At 37.0% G+C, this 16168-nt stretch overlaps 2 protein-coding genes across 9 annotated transcripts in view; both read right to left on the reverse strand.

Annotated features, from left to right (window-relative positions):
• Nucleotides 1–51: 51 nt before the first annotated feature.
• Nucleotides 52–10668, reverse strand: LOC307145215 (uncharacterized protein). 3 transcript variants are annotated; one of them, XM_079848115.1, is made up of 26 exons: nt 10378–10550; nt 10089–10278; nt 8320–8442; nt 8027–8172; nt 7727–7898; nt 6136–7640; nt 5757–5904; nt 5490–5618; nt 5269–5378; nt 5132–5191; nt 4796–4939; nt 4584–4691; nt 4146–4287; nt 3731–4030; nt 3607–3651; nt 3445–3524; nt 3119–3231; nt 2352–2535; nt 2159–2243; nt 1909–2054; nt 1689–1779; nt 1382–1530; nt 1121–1206; nt 852–921; nt 633–754; nt 52–538 (listed from the first exon to the last, which is right to left on the reverse strand). In XM_079848115.1, the coding sequence occupies exons 3-26, from the start codon at nt 8429–8431 to the stop codon at nt 382–384; spliced, it is 4404 nt and encodes a 1467-aa protein (XP_079704241.1). In that variant the 5' UTR covers nt 8432–8442; nt 10089–10278; nt 10378–10550; the 3' UTR covers nt 52–381. The 3 variants fall into 3 exon arrangements, with proteins under 3 accessions (XP_079704241.1, XP_079704243.1, XP_079704242.1); XM_079848117.1 differs by lacking the exons at nt 10089–10278; nt 10378–10550 and adding an exon at nt 10646–10668; XM_079848116.1 differs by lacking the exons at nt 10089–10278; nt 10378–10550 and adding an exon at nt 9605–9732.
• Nucleotides 10669–12719: 2051 nt separating this feature from the next.
• The window catches only part of dnmt3bb.1 (DNA (cytosine-5-)-methyltransferase 3 beta, duplicate b.1), a 52952-nt gene continuing 49503 nt past the window's right edge, over nt 12720–16168 (reverse strand). For 3 of the 6 annotated variants that reach the window (XM_079848159.1, XM_079848155.1, XM_079848157.1), the window contains one exon: nt 12722–14580. In XM_079848159.1, the coding sequence (XP_079704285.1) occupies nt 14439–14580 (142 nt within the window). In that variant the 3' untranslated portion in view covers nt 12722–14438. Of the gene's footprint in view, nt 14581–16168 lie in introns of all 6 variants that reach the window. The other 3 variants (XM_079848160.1, XM_079848158.1, XM_079848156.1) reach the window with 2 other exon arrangements.

Genomic DNA, 16168 nt, shown 5'->3' on the forward strand with positions numbered 1-16168 from the left:
TTTTGTATCTTTTGATTTATTTGATAATATTATTTACTTTAGACACAGATGAACACTGAACACATTTACCAGGTTTATTCATTTTGCTCAATCCCACATCAAATTTGTCAATCTATTTGAAGCTTAACTTGATTACAAATTGAGAGAGAAAAAAAGAAAAAGAAAACATTTTTAAAAAGTGACCTGTGATTTTCAATAAAATGGAACCAACTTTCTTTAGTTTTCCCAGCATCCATTATTCCATCTGTTCTTAGTCATAACATTTTGGTTAAAAAAAGGTTAAAAAAATGAAAAGCAACAAACTCTCATGTCCCTGAGTAGTTGAGTCTCTGAGTCACACTGACAGAAAAAGATTAAGATCATCATTATAAAATCTTCTGTTCATTTCAAGGGGACCTCGTCACAAGCAAAGTAATCCTTCAGTGGTGCTAAAAGATGTCTTATGACAGGGACACTCCAGGACTTCCCCAGCACTCTCTGCCTCTGCATACGCCCCATGTTTTTCACGTCTGTGTAATGCTTCGGAAATCCAAATATCCTGTCAAAGTGCAAGTGTGACAGAGAGCATACATTAAATACATATTTATGCTTACATTTTTATTTACAGCTAAAGGAATAGAAGTTTAACTTACTTCTCCAATTCTGTGATCCATATATTGTCATCTTTTCCATTCATGGTGATGGGGAAATGTGCATCATTGGTGCCCTGCTTCAGTGAGTTTGGCCGTGTAGTGATAGTGCGAACTTTGTCATACTGCAAAGTACATTATAGATGTCACAACTCATCACTACTGTGACATAATTTCATTAACCATGTACTGCATATCTTTGGCTAGAAACTTATGAAAAACCTTTGCAGTGCGGCCGGCCTCCAGACATTCCTGAAGACTGAGTTTATCTTTCTGAGATGCTATGATTGGTCTGATCAAAACAGAAGAAAACGCTTAATGAATATCATAATTAAATACTGTACACAGTTAAGTGTATTTCACAGAAGGGATAGTTCACCCAAAAATGAAAATTTTGATATGATGGTGAGTAAATGATGACAACATTTTCATTTTTGGGTGAACTATCCCTTTAAGTGGGTGTGATAGTCATATGAATATAACAGACTCACCTGTTCATGCCAGGTATGTTCCCCCAGAAGTATCTTGCTCTGTGAGCTGGACTCACGTTCACAGCATTAACAAGCACAGGGTTACACTAAAAACAAACCACACACACTTATTACACCATGTGACTAGAAAAAATGTTTTAAAAAATGGAGAGATTCAGCTGTTTTTACTCTACTGAGAAAAATCTTACAGCCTGAACATGAGCTATTTAAATTGACAAGAAAACGCTGAGTCTTTATCAAACACAACAGAATCACACTCACTTCTAGAAAGCGGCAAATGTCCGCTTTAACCTTGGTTTCCATGAACGTCACATTCTCAAACAGCCAGAAGAACGGCCGTGGGTCGTCCTCCTTCGGCTTCATAACATTCAGAAGCCGATAATATTCAAAAAAGAGCCGCCCAGTGCCCTCTGCAGAGTAAAGAGAATCTCAGATGCAATGAAATATGTTATATTTTGAGACCAGGCCCTGAGTCCGCTCAACAGCTGCATGTTCAACAAAACCTTAAATTTGATGTGTGAACCATGTGTTAGTTAGTCAGTATCCAGATTTTTGACTTTTGTCTTACCAAACAAGCCTTTCCGGGCAGGATTGACTATGGACAAGTCATTGCATGGACTTCCACCGATGAGAAGATCAAACGGGCCCCATTTCTCAATCTGAACAATGAAAGAGAATAAACTTGATGAGCAGATTCTTCTTTTGATTTGTAATTAAATCTCAGTGCATTTGTACATTTATAGACAGAAAACAAACAAGATGATGAAAAAATTATTTTGCAACCATACATGCTCTTTCGTAATGTTTTTAACATCATCCACTTGAGTGATTTTTCCATCATGGTTGACCATGGAGACGGTAATGGACTCTTCATCAACTTCTGAGGCCACATATTTTTCCACTTTGAAGCCAAGATCCCTCAGAACGAGGTATCCTGAAGCACGAAAATGCATTTAAATGAACCACATGACCAGTACAAGAACATACTGTGATAGACGTGTATTAAACTACAAGTGGTCCAGGAAGATGAGAAGTTACCTGTGGCTATGCCATCAAATAAGGAAAGGACTCTGAGTGGACGTCGCAGGGTAGCAGGGATTGATGGGTAAACACGATGGGGCTCCTGAGGAGGACAAATGTCAGAAGTCAAACCAATACAAATACAAATACAAATCAGGAAGATCATCCAATATTTTTACAATATGATGAACTATATGAAACAAACACTAACAAACTCCATGGCACTGTTGTTGGCAAAGAATTCCTGCACACGGATGCTCCAGTCATGCCTGGGCTTCAAGGCTCCAGAGCTGCTCTCAGGTGCACACAGGTAACAGGTCCACGGGTCCACATTTTTCAGCCGGTCGAAGGTCCCCTCACCCACAAGGATATCCAGACAGTCCACACAGTAGGAACTAGAGAAAGAAAAGAGACCAAATTCAGCTATACAAAGTGGGGTTCAAAGGCTTAAGGACACTAGAGAAGATACTTCATTTTTCTATTTAAATAGTTTGTTTCACTACCAAAACCGCAAATGAGAGAAAATTTAAAATACATAAAAAGGTAAGAATAAAATGTTGTCTGCTTCTTGTCTGTCTGCCATCTGATTTATTATCTACCTTTACAAAAACAAACATGAAAATCTGCAATGCTTATACAATCACTAAATGGGAACATATTACTTAAACATATTTATTTAATAAATATCCACTGCTCTTTTCTGAGAAAAACCAAAGCATTTATAACGTTCAGCAACTAATGTGCGAATGTTCCAAAATGGGTCCTAATTTTTAACCATTTCTTTTATTTGAATTTGTCTCAACACTGTACACATTGATGTACAAAGTGATTTTTATTGACAATAGACTTTAGTTAGGGTAGATGCCGTATAGAATTTCACATGGATGAAAATTAGCCTTGTTTTCAGATCTGTCAAAAAATGAAAAATGACAGTGACATGATTCTATATTTTGAATAACCAATATTATAAAGACTCACCGACAACAGCTGTCATGGCCGCACAGAATGACCTCCATGCCAGAACAGCACACGGTACAGTACGACTGATAGCCATCTTCATCATAACGGTACAGCGTCTCCGTGAAATTGTACTACATGTGACAAACAAACAGACAGACCATTAAAATCATTCAGCTAAAACTAGTGATATTCTTTGCATAGCTACTGAACCTACTGAAAATGTTTGTCTAAGGATATTGTATGACTGTATACTTGATTTCATGCAATTTTTGGTAAAAAGTGTAGCAGGTATAGCTGTAACCCATGTGTGGCGAATTCTAGCTGTATAACTATAAATATAGTACCTTGCAGTTTGAACACAGCCTTCCTTCGAAGAGTGGGTGGATGATTTCAACAGGCACACTCCCACATGATAAACAGAACTCTGAGAAGAAAGAGAAGTAAAATTAGGATGAACTTTACTCATTATCAATACTTATTGCAATATCTATGAAATGATTTCTCACCCTCAATGTTTCTCTTGTTTTTCAGAAATTCATGCACCATTTGATCTGAAAACAAGTCAATAAACACCAGGTTACATGGGATTTTTTTTTACTTTCTATCTATAACTATCAATTGTGTACATACGTCTTTTTTGGCTGTTCTGTCTGGACTCTATCTGTATGCTTGGTTTAACATTTTGATGTTTATTCCGTTGCGCATGTTTTTGTTTTCTACGGGTCTTCACAGTCTGCGAGGATCTCTGATTCCATTTCGGATCCGTGCGTTTTCTGTAATCATCTGTTGTCCCAAGGTCTATCGAGCCATCGTTCAGTTCCAGAGATTCAGGGAGTTTATTCAGAGATACAGTTAATTTAAATAACTTTCCTGTATGGTCTTTGTGGTTTCCCATGTGCCCATTCACTGATCGAGGCATATCAATTTTGTCTAAGGGAGAAAGAAAGATAGAAATACAGAAAATTAATACAGCATATGATGCTACAGTCCATGCAATGAAATACAGCAGGTCAAAGAGTGTCTTCAGTGCTTAACTGCTGCATACCACTGTATTCTGATTGAGGCTGAAGTCCATCAGGGCCCAATGGTTCAAAGCCTCCAAAGGCCCAGTTCAACATAACTCTAAGCAGCTCATCCGTAGAGTCCGTCTTAGGGGAAAAAAACATTCTACTGCGCCTGGACGCCACCTGGAGACACATGACAAATCACACAATGAGAGGCAAAGATGTTTCTGTACTAACATTTGGAAGTTTTTGAAACCCTTTAAGGGTAAGTGCAATTTCTGTGCAACTAGCATCACCGAGAGGAATTTTAAACAAATGCGTTACAGAGTGCAAACAAAATTATTACCAGTGAAATTTTGGACAGAATTAGACTTAGCTTCCCAAAACCGGTTTTCCAGACAGTAATCTAAAACTAAATTGCAAACTGCATTCTACATGGACCATAGAGCACTAATAACAAAATTAGCAAAATTCATTACCTGCAGAGAACTGAAAATGGCATCTTTATACGCCTTTACTGTAGCGAAGGAATTAGAACAGAAGCACTTAGCAAATGAAAAGAAGGGCAGGAGATCGTCAGCTTGGATCTGCAAAAAGACAAACAATTATATATAACATGATAATTCTCATTGAATAAATAAAAGAATAACACAATATTCGCACATGAGACTCTGCATAATCATTTTTGTACCTCTGACAGCATCCTGTTCCCAAAGAAAATCACTTTACGTATGGAGCCACAAGGCCTCTTGCTGTCCCAGATCTGAACTAGTCCAGGCCAAAGACCAAAGCCCTCAATTGGCCCCCAAACCATCTCACCGACTGTGTAACCATCCTAAAGAGAGAAACACAGCAGTTGTTGAATGGAGAGTCTGAGGCCTTACTTAAATGTATTTATGTTAAAATACATTCTCCTGTTCCATTTTAAAGAAATCCTTAAAGGCACAGAAACGTAATACTTCTGCTTTAACTTAGATGCACAGAAGCAATAGAAAAGGTATTTTTAATACCTAATAATAGAACTTACCTGGTATGGACTGTCTGGTTTCTCACGGTTTCGTGTTGAAGATGTATTTCCTTTTCTTTTCTGGCAGAAAAAGGAAAGCATTCAATAGAGATATCCATAACTGAACTTTAAACAAAAACCAATAAGCAGATATTTACCGCATAATTCCATATGACATCACCAGCATCACAGTTGTAATCGTCGTCATCATCAGTGATTTCATCATCATCATCATCATCTAAGATTACAGAGACATATGGCAGATCCCCTGGAAAAAAAGGGCAATGCAAGTTTCACTTAGACCTGCCTCAATGTTGCAGAACTGTACAAACTAAGGATAAAATACCACTAGCTGGAATATCTGAATAGAGTCTAAAACCTTCTGTGTTATTTTGGCTTTCTGTGTCTGAATCAGAAGAGATTGGTACAATATCTTCCACTTCCATCGGTGCAATGTCCTCCACTTCAATTGGCACAATATCATCCATTTCCGTTAAGTCAATGACATCTGAAAATCAAATGCATTTGTTATAGTGTGATGCAAAGCAAGTAGAGATCAGCTCCTTAAATGTCTTTTGATAAATTTGTTGTTAAGTTCAGAGATGTCTTTTATTTTGCCTTGTAGCGTATATGCATGCCTCATTACCGGATGTGATGCTCCCTTGAGTCTCTGGGCTGAGATGTGATGGAGCACTTTTATATGAGCTGCTGTCTGTGACATCGTCCTCAGCCATGTCTTTCTCCTCACAGTCCTCCATTCTCCCCTCCTTGAGACTGTCAGTTTGTAGAATCATCTGAGATACAGACAACCACACATAAAAATACAAACCAAAGTTTTAGACGTCTGCTTGAGTACAACCCGCTGTCATAATGCTTGAATGTTCTAGATGGTTCTATGGAGGTAAAGTGGTCTGGATGTTCTAGACACTTTTAATATCATCATAGGTCTCCAAACTAAACTCATTTTCATAAACTTAGTACATTAAAAGTGGTTGGAAAAATATTTTGTCACACTGATATCTCACCTGTTCAAAAATGACCTCTTTTTTCAAGGTTTTGGGCAGGGCTAACAAGCTAATGATTAATTTCCCAAAACTAGATGTCCTTCCCATAATCCTCAGCTCGGTCTTCCAGTACTGCTCCATTGACTGGTCAGCTGGGTGTGCGTCACCCTCGTCAATGAACTGATACTCCAAAAACTCATCAGTGAGCAAGCTGACATTCTCAGGGCTTGAGCAAACCCCAAAACAGACACCTAAATCTTGGACGACTTTGCCGGTCACCTCAAGCTTTTTTCCTGGACTCAACACTAATGAGAAGTTTCTCAGGGTGGAGTCTGGGAAGGGTAAGCGTTCAACAATATCAACAGTAACAGTCGTGTAGAAGGAGATGATGGAACTGTGGAATGTCTCCAAGTAGTCAGACAACTCAGCAGAGCATTGCAGGAGAAAATCAGCAGCCTGTTTGCCAACTTGAACCTCTCCTCTGGGTAAATGTCCCACTGTGTCCTGTACAAGCGAGGTCTTTCCTCTCCTAAGAAAAAACTCTGCTGCTTTTGGTCTGAGGAAACTCGCTGTGTAACATCTCACTAATTGAGAAGCATCTTGGAGCAGCTGTGTCACGCCGACACCTCGGTCAAAACTCTCCTGAAAATCACAAAGCGGTTGCAAAGCATGGCTAAGAAAGAGGACATTGAGTCTTATTTTGGGATCACTGAGAAGATGACAGATTGCTTTTTCATTTGTTTCCTGAGATCCAAAGTATTTCTCAAGGTCTGACCAAGCCAAAGTCATTTTCTGGATTATTCTACAGAATAGAGAGCTTTGAGACGTCAGGAGATTATTGAAGTTCGACCCCTCAACATCTTCAAGCAAGTTTTGTAGAGCAGCTGGGAAAGATGGAAAGTGTTTGTAGATTTCTGTGATGAGATTCAGAATCAGGCCAGAAAACTCCATTTTCATGAAACCATTATGACACGCTTGTCCTGTCATATCTGTAAGTCCACATAAAGACACAATCCCAGGTTTCAGCAGCTTTAGACCAGCGAGAACATGTTCATGATCTGGGAAATTTGAATAAAATATTGCCATGTTCATTAGAGGTATTCTGAACTTCCTCAGCATCTCCACAATGCAGGTACAGATGGCATCAGCAGTCTCTTCCTTTAGATTAAGAACATCAAGCAGTCTGATCTTGTTTTCCCCAGTAGCTTTGTCAAAAAATCCCAACAAGACCACACTGGTCTCTTTCTCATCCTCAAGCTCCACAGCATGGTATAAATAAAGGCAGTATGGAGTCTGGCTGCAGAAGACTGTAATATCTTCCCGGCATTTCTTGCCTAATACTAGACTGTACTTGCTATTGGTACAGTTTGATCCAGCATCAGTTGAGGTAGATGGGCAATACTTTCTGATGAAACACATCCAGGAGGAAGACTCATCTGACACCTTCTTAGCATTTAGCATTTTCTGGTTTAGATGCTTTGTTTCTGCAGGACTGTAGAGTGCTGAAGAATGTTCTACCTTCTTAGCTATCAACAAAAAAAAAAAGACAATATATCAATAATATATAATATCAGAATATTAATAATAAAAACTCAAAAAATTAAACACTTACACATTCCAAACTCTCGGTTTGATTTCAATGACACCTCTTCCTCTTCAAAAAAACCCTCCTGAGGGTTATAATTCTGCTTAGCAAAATTGTGATCATACATATTTTTGAACCATGTAAGCAAATCTAATGTTTTCAGGGTGTCTCCATTCACCAACAATTTCAGTTCCAGTTCCTATAAAAGGAGAAAAAAAAAGCATCTGTTGACAAAAATGCATGTAACTGCATATCAGTATAACTAAAAAAGAAAAATGTGAACCTGAATCTAATTTAACTGCATTTTTTTCCAGTTTACAAACTCACTTTCTTGATTTGTGCTTTGTTGAAAGCTTCCCGTAGCAGATTGAAATTATTCAAGATGTCTGTGTTCTCTTTAGCTGTGAACTTCACTTTATTTATGTCGATAGATCCAGGATGAATGATGTCCATCAACTGACAAAAAGCAGCACCTGAAAACCACACCATTAAAGTGTTTTAGTGAAAATTATATTAACTTCAAAACTGACTTCATACAAAAAGTTAGCAAATAGCAGTTAGTGTCAACATAGCTGTTATATTCAATTAAAATGTTTTAATTAACCAGAAAACAAAAATACCTGAGCAGGTGTGCTCCACTTGACTGAAAGTGGCTTGCAGTGTGTCATTGAGCCAGTCCAACAGCTCACTGAGATTGTGTTTCTCATCTCCAGTCTTTACATTAACCACCATTTTCCCATAACCTGTGGAGATATTGTAATGAATTAGTCTGAAAACTTATATGATGATAAATAATTGTTTACAGATAGGTAACCTAACAATGATACACACATAAAGGCAGTATTAAGTATGTAATAACTCCTTTACAACAGATTCTGACATTTTGTGAAAAAAGTCAAGTTTATAATGCATGCGCAAACCACATTAATGTGGTTTTGTTCACTCAACCAAACAAAAAATCGGTTTGAAAGGACAAACAACCGAACAAAATAAGTTTTCTTCTTGCCAGGAAGTCCTCACAGATGAAGACGATTAGTTTATTAGTCTAAAGTTAAATGTCGTTTTGAAAATAAAATATAAAATAAAAACATCCGCATATGCGCACGCGGACCCCTCAATTTGCCGCGAAAACTTAAAGGGAGGAAACAGCTGCTGGAGCCAATGAAGCGCGAGCGGCCTCCCGCTCCCAGCAGCCATTCCTCCACACTGCACGATGGGACACCGGCAGCAGGGAAACAAAGAGACAAAAACTAATGTCTTAAAAACATGTTTCTGTCTGCTGCAGAAACTTGATGCTAAAATGACTGCTGTATCTAAACACTTAGCAATTTATTCAACATTATTAGGTTCACACACCGCGTTAAGGTGACTGGAAATTGCTTTAAAAACTCGTTATTTTAAGTAATATATTTTCTTTGACGAGATGGTACAGTTTTCCCTCATGTTACTTGTAAACATTTATTGTATTGATTATAAGGCGCACACTATAGAAATAACTTGGAGACAAAAAAAGGCGTCATAAAGCGTATAAATGTATATATTTTAAACTCAGATGTGCTTGCAGTGTTTTAATCTACATAAAATGTGTACGAAATTATGTAAATGTTCTTTTTACTGAAGTTAAGCAACCACATATTAATAACTACAAACACTCTTAACTGTTCTGATAATATATATATATATATATATTTAAACCAATGCAATGCAAAGATGCATAACAATCTTTAGCGATAACGTTACCCTGATTTGCAGCTCGCGCGAACAGCTATTTCCGCATCTCACGTCGCGCGGCCAGCTATTTACATTCACTGTGTACAAGTTACACAGATAAAGAGAAATCCATAACATTTACCACTACTTACCACCACCACAAGGTCGGTTCAGTGTTTTGGTAATCGGTCCTACCTGTAGCGATCCCGCGACTTCAGCGGATCATCGGATTGGTCAATTTGACGCAGGGAAGTCGATCGCGTTGGAATCAAAAACGTTCTATTGCACGCGTTCGTTCTGCTGTTTTGCAACGTGGAAACACCATACATCAGTTTTGGGGATTTTGATTCATCCCATGTGATTCGATTCTTTTGAATCGGTTGACCAAAAAGATTCGTTCACGGATATTACCTTAATTTCCCAGTAGGTGGCGACCAGTGCGTGTCTTTTTGTGTGTTTGCAAGTGAGTCAAACGATTCGTTAAAAACACCGAGTCATTCGCGACCGAAACGAGTATGATTTTCCTTTATAGTTACATATGTCTACGAACCTAATAAGAGATCTTGAAACGTATATCCTACGCGTTTTCCCAACACTTCAGTTCTTCCGCTCCCTTTATGCTGTTGTAAACGATTCCAAAGAACTGTTATTGGCTTCTATACTCTTTTACGATACTTACTAATTCACATTACGAACTAAACGAACGGCATCTCCGCTGGTCTGCAGATCTTTGTTCACTTCACTCACTGCAGTGCTGCGCCCGCCGACTCGTTCAGACTCAAAACAACGACTCGCTTGTGATGGGGGCGTGTTCGTTCAGTTGGTCCAACCAATCAAATGCTTTTTACAACCCGGCCCGCATTCGAATGCTGTTGTTTGGTGTCACAGACAGAAAGACGGTTCAAACGGCAAAGGGAACGAAAAACAGACTGAATTCGGAATAGCATAGAGTAACATTTCTGCAATACCTTTTTATGGCAAAAGGCTAGTAGCGAGAGTCTATCCGAATTCAGCATTTGAATGCTGACCGGATGTATTACGATTTTATATAATAATACGCCAGTTAAACATCTCTGTAACGTTAACGTTACTTGTAATGTAAATTAATAGTTAAAACACATAAGACGAACCAGGTAGATTAAGAAAAATACGTTCGGAATAGCATATTACCATACAATTGTAATACCAGTTGACTAACTATTTGCAAAACAACTAACGTTAGGCAGGCTACAATACCGTATCCTGGCGCCCATGGATGAACCGGAAGTAATTTATTTTAGCGGGTTCGTTTGCACGACTGTTGAAAAAGAGCTTTGTTTTAACTAAATATGAATTTTAAAAGGTTGACCGAGACAAAAAAATAGGCCTATCGAAGAGGCAAGCTTGCTACATAATAAGCTAATTTGACAACAGTGATATACGTGCATACCACAAGATTTTTAATTGAATAGCCTACCTTATTTAATTGAAGCAGTGTACAGGATAAACGATGTAGTATCCAGTAGCAATATTACAGAGATACCCAAAACTCCGATTTGTTTTGTTTTCTAACCATTTCATCTTGTGAATAAAGCACAGATGTGCAAATACTAATTCACTGCATATTGCACAGTGAGCATCTCATGCAGTATAGGCTATGGATTGACTGCAGATTGTAGTAAACTGTACCTCCACAGTCTCTTTATGTATATTGCTTTATTGTAAATAAATATTTTTTCAGTCACTGGTAGAAGTGTCAGTACATAGTCTTTGTGGTGCAGCTTTTCATAGGTACATGTTTGAGTGTGCCAGACTTGTTTTTGAAATATTCTCCCACATTCTCCCTTTCATCTCGAAGATCTTTACTCATTGAGTTTATACCAATAAAATGCCTGAAAACTGAGAAGCCTACTATAAGATTTAAGTTTAATGATGTGTCCTTATGTGAAAGAGGCGAAAGTTGGTGTTGCAGCTCAAGGAGGATAAGAAAAATCAATCATTTGGTTGTTGGTCACTATAGTGTTGTTTCAGTTGGAACCATGTTTTGCTTCATATTCCTAATTCCTATAATAAAATGATTTGACTAAATATTCCCCAAACAGATTTTGCGAGTATTTCACTGGACAAAATCCAGTATTTTGTGTTTTCCCTGGACATTTTAAAAGCATATATCTGGTAAAAGTGGGTTTAGTCAGTGTTTAGGACTCAACTTTTTATACGTTTGAAATTAAAACATTAATTTCAAATTGGTTGTTGGGTCATTCCTGGGATTCAGCAATATTTTAAGTTGGATTTTGTAAACTACATATGATTAATTTTCTAAACATCATCAAACCTCCAACAAATCATATTTTCCCACCTCAGGCAATAAAGACTTTTATTATTTATTATACAGCTCATGTGTCCCTCATAACAATTTAATAATGATTACAAATGTAACATTTATGATAATTTACACATTTTCATGGGAATGAAGTTTAAAATAGAGTAATTGTTTGACTGTGGTCTCTTTCTTTTTGTAAAAAATGTTTTCAATTTAATGTTGAAATTAAATTGTAACTAATTTAATGTAAATGTAATGTATCTAAAAGCAACATTTTTAGTCCTTAACATGTCAGGTGGTAATCAGCAAGAAATGCTTTCATTTTTAATTGTCTCTCCCACATTGTATATTCTTGTGGATTAAAATAAAAATTCGAAAAATAAATTTCCATCTTTATTTTATGTGATGGGTCTGAGATGTTAAGCTTGACAGTACCCTCCCTGACTAAAATACACCTCAAAAATATGAATAAAAAGTAGGATACTACTTACCATCTTCTGCACCACTGTTAAAGAGACCTGAATGATGTCATTTCTGGTACATATGGGTGAAGTCTAAATTATTATGGGCGGCGAATGGTTGGGGTTGAGCTCAGACTCAGGGACATGACTTCATAGTCTGTTTTTTATAAAAAAAAAATATATTTTTTTCACTAGAAAGTTAATATATGCAATATTGTCAAAAAAAAATCATAGTTACTGTGCACATTTTGTTAAATATTTTCTAAGTACAAATTCAGTGAAATGCCTCAGGGACATGACACAATGCTTGAAATTTAAAGTAAATTAAAGACATTATTTATGCTAAAAATGATTTAAATGCAATAATTATTTTTATTCATTATAATGGACATACCAAATTATTGCAAAAAGCTTTGAACATTTCATTTTGGTGAACCACCACTTTAAAAAGTCTGGGGGACGGAAAAATGACCGAATCCCAGGAACGACCCAGATATGATTGCCAGTCATAACCACATCATTAAAATCAAGCAGTATAGACAAAACACAATCTTTGGAGTCTGTCTTTATTGGTTTTGTTTAGGATACTAACATTTTTTGGTTACTTTTTATGTTTTATACCATAAGTCCCAAAAGAAAAATAAATTGTATACAAAAACTATCAGAAAAAAGTATAAAAAAATAAAAGTACATATAAATTGACTGTATAAAAGCACTGTTAATGTTCAAAAGTATAGATTAACATGTTCATTATGTTACCAAATAAACAAGTAAAAAGACAGCGTTATACATCAAATTTAAAGATCTACAAAGCAAAATATTAGATCTATGATATCAATATTGTGTTTACACTACAACAACAACAAAAAACTTAAAGAAAACACAATGACAGTAAGCTATTTGTGCTGTTTTACATACATTTTTTGCCTGTCAAGATGTTTACAGAACAAATGAGTGTAATTTACATGCAATATCTAAACAATGAGTTCCATGACTTATGAAGTATTAAAGGTTACTTTCCACTTCAAGCTCTGTCTTTGGACAGTAGTTTTCATTAAGCATATAATTAGACATATAAAACAGTTTGTGTTACAGCATTAGGTCTAATAAACAAAAGCAGAAATCTTCTTCTCAACCCTCGTATGGCAGGATGTGTCTGTTCTCTTCAAAAGGCACCACACATTAAGTGTTTTAGAAAGATGAGGCATCAGAATGCTACAATGATACAATGCCTGATACAACGTGTTTGTTATTGTATGTAGCAACAGTCAGTATAAAAACAACAGTGTTAAGTCATGAAAGCATCTATGTGAGATAAACCCATACAGAGCTGACATTTTACATCTACACCAGTCCCTCATCTTAGAGGTCAATCTAAAAAACAAGGTATAATATGGAAGCTCTAAAAATGTGTTGAAATGAGTTTAAGTTTGTAAACATTATTTTAAGGTTAAAATACAGTACACTGATCTCTATCTTGAGCAATAACTTGACACTAATTACTTGTCAAGAAAACAACTAAGTTCAGCAGGCTAATGCCCTCAGGTTATGCTAATAAAAACACCCTCCGGTTATACTGTTATTGTGCAATGTTACAGAGGGAATGTAGGCCGTATGAAACACGAATGGGGAATCAAATCTTTTAATGCATCTCTTTAAATGCATTTGTAAGGGCTCACAGCTTGGTGTTTAAGTTTGCATTGATAAGTTTGCATCAAGTATTTTTCTCACACCAACAATACCATGGAAATGTGTCGCATGCAAGTGTACTGAATCTGTGCCATGATAAGAAAACTGCACATTTGTGCATTTCTTAGCAAAATAAGGATTGTAAGATACTGTAAAATGTTTTGTTCAATTTTTTTTAAAAAGTTTGAGATTGTAAGGCATTTTTGTGTTTTTTTTTTTTTCCATGAGAAGAAATGCTAACGGCATGTCAAGACGAACCCTGGCAGTTTCAAAGACTTTGACAGGCACATCAATCTCAAAAACATCTAGTACAAAAGCTAACTGTGTTTTTACTAAGCGACGCTCTAAGTGTCACAGCACAGTGTCTACCTGGAGTTTGGTCTGATGGTCAAGGGCAAGGCTACCTTCATCCTGAAGTCAGCCCAACTTCTCAGCTTATCTTTCCAAATCTGAGATTGTCTTGTAAAATCAGAGACTAGCTGCTCTCCAAGAGCTCCTTATTGAGGACATTTGGTTTTGTACTTTGTTATTGTGTTTGTTGTGTGACTTTGGACTAACTGAACATGGACTACGTGTGTTATTCACATGCAAAGTAGTCCTTTAATGGGGCGAACAGGTGACGGATTACAGGGACACTCCAAGACCGTCCCAGCAACTTCTGTCTGGCGCCACGGCCCATGTTAGAAACATCCGTGTAGTGGACAGGAAAGCCAAAAATCCTGACAAGAGAAAGATACATTTTTGGGTTAAAAACATGATGCTATTTTTTTGTCTGGATCTATTAATTTATTAAAAAAAAATACATATGAACTGACATGAATTCACAATTTAATTCAATGTAAACTTGTTTGGCTATTTTTGAAGGGGCATAAAGTAAAAACTAATAGGATGATACAACTGTCCTAATATAATGAATGGAAAAGACTCATTTAAATAAAAAAAATATTATTGTCACATTTTGAGTTCACTTTTAGAGTTTGTTTTTGATCTGAGGCCTGTACCATGATGGTAGTTGAACAAACTCAGGGTTGCAGGATTAGTTTCGAGTTGACAAAACCAAACCAATCCAACCAGGGGCCTGTACCATGAAGGTAGCTGAACAAACTCGGGGTTACAGGATTAGTTTTGAGTTGACAAAACCAAACCGATGCAATCAGGCTTTATAGGTACCATGATGCAGCTCATCAACTTTCTCTGTCAACTCAGGCTTTGATCCTTAAGCTATGATTACTCCACGCGTACGTGCACATAAAAGAGAGACGTCGACACTGAACAACCAATCGCGGGTAGAGCGAGAGCGATATATTTTTCCACGGAGGAGCAAGAGATAATCATTCAGAATTACGATGAATTTAAATATGTATTTCAAGCTCGAAACAATACGGTCTCTGCTGCCAAAGCAAGAGAAGACTGTTGGAGAAAGATTGCTGATTGTTAATGTGTAAGTTAAACAAATACGTTCTATATTTATGTAAAATTATGTATGTATAGGCTATATGTATGTGTATCCTATATGTGTAATATAGCCTATTTTTATCATATATAAAAAATGTGCATGTACTAAGAAAGATTAATATTCATTGATTTTTAGATGCAACCCCAACTCCAAATGTTCTTGGCAGCAGATAAAGACAAAATCTAAAAATATAATTCAAAGTGGTGAGTATTTACCACAACCTTTTATTACTTTTGTGAACATTTTATCACAAACACTTGTTTGCAGCAAACAGAAATGAAGAGTTAAATTCAGAAAACCAGAATACACTGTGGCGGAGGAGTTGGCTCTGAGTAGGCAATAAGGGACGGCCGATTATGGATGTGATTACAGGTGCTGTACAATCTGACCCTGGTGCTGGCTCCTCTAAGCAAGTAACACTGGGTACGTGTGCAATACATTACTACTTTTTTTAAGTTTTAAATATGGCTGACTGTATGTTCTGCAGTAGAGGGAAATACAGTGTTGAAGCCAGCACACACACACAGTCTCCCACACAGAGGTCAGTATGCAGCAGACAGAACACCAAACATAACCTGCTTTACAACAGTTATGCTTTACATTAGCCTATTTTTATTTATTAGGGTGGAGGAAATGAAGACACTCTGTCTGTGTGTTCTCAGACAGCTGCTGATGTGAATGCACTGGGCTTTTTATTATGGCAAACATTTGAATGTGTGGCATAAAAAAGGTACTGGCCCTTACACATCTCTTTTATTGTAAGATTTTTCACAACCTGCCCCAGAAACTGAGGCCTCTACCTCAATGGGCTTCAGAAGAAATGTGAACAAGGTAAGGATTTAAAACCCTTG

This window comes from Squalius cephalus (assembly GCF_949319135.1).
Source record: "Squalius cephalus genome assembly, chromosome: 18".
Taxonomy (NCBI): domain Eukaryota; kingdom Metazoa; phylum Chordata; class Actinopteri; order Cypriniformes; family Leuciscidae; genus Squalius; species Squalius cephalus.